This window comes from Aplysia californica, unplaced genomic scaffold, assembly GCF_000002075.1.
Source record: "Aplysia californica isolate F4 #8 unplaced genomic scaffold, AplCal3.0 scaffold00871, whole genome shotgun sequence".
Classification (NCBI taxonomy): Eukaryota; Metazoa; Mollusca; class Gastropoda; order Aplysiida; family Aplysiidae; genus Aplysia; species Aplysia californica.
Window position 1 is genome coordinate 103091 of NW_004798141.1, and position 2784 is coordinate 105874.

General features: G+C 39.0%; 1 protein-coding gene across 1 annotated transcript in view; it reads left to right on the plus strand.

Moving 5' to 3' along the window:
- LOC101851613 overlaps nt 1-2784 on the plus strand; it is a gene marked incomplete in the record, with an annotated part of 12289 nt that overhangs the window by 1838 nt on the left and 7667 nt on the right. The window contains 3 exon segments of the mRNA XM_013089091.2: nt 63-200; nt 1583-1639; nt 2069-2092. Coding sequence (XP_012944545.1) covers nt 63-200; nt 1583-1639; nt 2069-2092 — 219 coding nt within the window.

The following is a 2784-nucleotide window of genomic DNA, read 5'->3' on the forward strand; positions in this document are numbered from 1 at the left end:
GGGGGGGGCTCTATAATATGTATGGTATGCGTTTTCACACAATGCTGTCCTGTTTGTTTCAGGAGGAAACAAATATTCCCCTAATGAGGAGAGTCAAGCGCAGTCACAGAAAGGGAGAAGAACGAGTTGTATAGTGATCGCTGCAGTAGTTATTGGCTGCCTTTTGGTTGTTGCCCTTGTTCTCGGGGTTTATTTTGGATGTAAGTGAAAACAGCCTCACAAAGCATTTGACTATGATTGAAAATAACCCGAAAATTATCCAAAAATATAAAACTAAGAACAACCTGGTGTGAGAAATTCTGGTTCAAATAGACATTTTCATAGATGGGTGGGTACTAAGCTTAAATGGCCGACATCAGTCTCACTATTGACGCTGTACAATATGCTAGCTTTAAAAGTTGTTTTTTCTAACTTGGGACGAAACTAGATTTTTGTCTGATGCTATGTTTCAATGCATATGATAGATCTAGTGTAGACGTGTCTGTGCTACTGTTTTCAGCGACCAGCTTTACTATCAACGGATACAGGCTGGTGTTGACAACTGTTTTCAGTAATCTACAGATTTACAATGCTGTAATAAAATTTCCCTCTTGAGTTTGTTAGCCTTCGTCTGTTAACGTATTGCAGTCCTATAATGACTGCGCTGAGTGTACCCTGAACCCTGAAGTGAAAGACGAATTATGATGCAGACGTGCTGATCAACTATTGTAAACGATACACTGAAGTTTAAGTCTACGACTCTATCAAACAATGGGACAGTTTGTGCTTCGGTTCAATAAACGGTCCTCTTTTGTAAAGAATACTTTCGGGGAAAGCCAAGCTCTTTAGTGCTATACATGCATTTAGAATTCAGTTATTTTGACTCTTGAGCGATTGTTCTTGTCAGCATTATTTGGCTTAGGTCGAAGACCAGACAAGAGCGTTCTCACATACAGGACATAATTCAAGAAAATAACTCCTGATGCAGTGAAAAAACCCTCAAATCGAGGACTATTTACCGTTTTCACCTTCTCTTTCTTTTTCTCCCTCCTCTTTCTCTCTCTCTCTCTCTCTCTCTCTCACTCTCTCTTTCTCTCTCTCCCTCTATCGCCCTCTTTCTCTCTCTCTCACTCTTACTCTCTCCCTCTCTCTTTTTCTTTCTCTGCCCTTCTCTCTTTCTCTCTCTGTGCCTCTGCCTCTGTCAGTCTCTCTCTCTCTCTCTCTCTCTCTCTCTCTCTCTCTCTCTCTCTCTCTCTCTCTCTCTCTCTCTCTCTCGTTGCTAAAATTCTGTACCTCATAATAACAAGCAAGAGAGGTCATGTGTCTCTTGTTTTTGTTTTTCTCTAAGAATTGATTTAATACCAGAGAAGAGCTTAAAGATATGTACGTATCGCCTCCTACCTACCCTACCGACCGACCGACCGACCGACCGAACGACCCACCTACCTACCTACCTACCTACCTACCTACCTACCTACCTACCTACCTACCTACCCACCCACCCATCTACCTATCTATAGCACATTACATCTAAAGAATCCCAAACGTCAATACGTAGTCAAACATAAACTGCATTATAAGACTTTGAACATCTTGCTCACAGTGAAAGGATCTGATGAAAGCTCCCAGCCAGAATCTCAAGTACGAGGTCACCAGAACGGTAAATAAGACAGACTTCTCTTTTCTCCTTTCAAACTGTGGGTATCTGGGAAAAAACCCAACAAACTTTATTTATTTAATGAGACGTGCTTGCAAATTTCATTGCATAGTAGACAATGCGCCCCCTCCTTTTGGCTACTGATATTTTTAGATCTTATGTGCATGAAAAGACTACGTTTGTTGCCTGTTACTTTAAATCTCGTTTGATTTAAAATATGTTTTAAAAAGATTTCGATTGCAAGAATAGATACATGTAAACGATTTGAAAACGCCGTTCCTTTTGGTGTCGGTGTGATATCCAGCAAGTGCCTGCAAAATGGATACATGAATGTACGTACATGTGTTGCATTCATTGCAAAAATGTGTCATTGGTCGAATACATCCTTTTCTTGTTTTTAAATCAAAACACATCTGATTTTTTTTTCTCCAGGAACCAGATGGAATGATCTCAGTGGTAAGATGTTTTATTCGTGTATTTGTATCTTCCGAGTTCAATGCCACCCCCCGCCATCCCTAGATAGTAGAGAACAGAGTATTACAAACACTTACCAGACTACTAATAATGTCTTCATACGACACCAAAACAGAAAGCTTATGAAATGTATCACGCGGAATTCAGCAATAATAAACTTTATATTGTCATTGCGTTGCGTTTTTCTTTAGCTAGTACAATCCCCTTTACCAATGACTCACGAGAGGCAAAACCATAGCTTTAAAGAACCTTTCCCTATCGTCTACCCCTGTCCCCCTAAAAAACAACAAACAAACAAACAAACAAACAAACAAACAAACCACCTGGTTACTTATAAACTTTAACTGTAAGTATACGAAAGGCTATTCCACATTTGTACGAACTTAACTTTGTTATCCAATTTTTCAACAGTACAAATCTCCCAATAAATCTGCTCCCCTGTAATCTATCAGCATAAAGTAAACATCAAACTCAGTATAAATGAATGATCCATGCTATTAATATTAAAAATCCCACACAGTTTGATTATTTCATAGATCAGTAGTTTTAAAAAATGAAAACGACAAAATAACCATTTAATAGTCCCTCATTGTATAATTTCATCTACATGAATTGGTAGACAGACTAATTTTCAAACACACACACAGACACACACACACACGCGCGCACACACA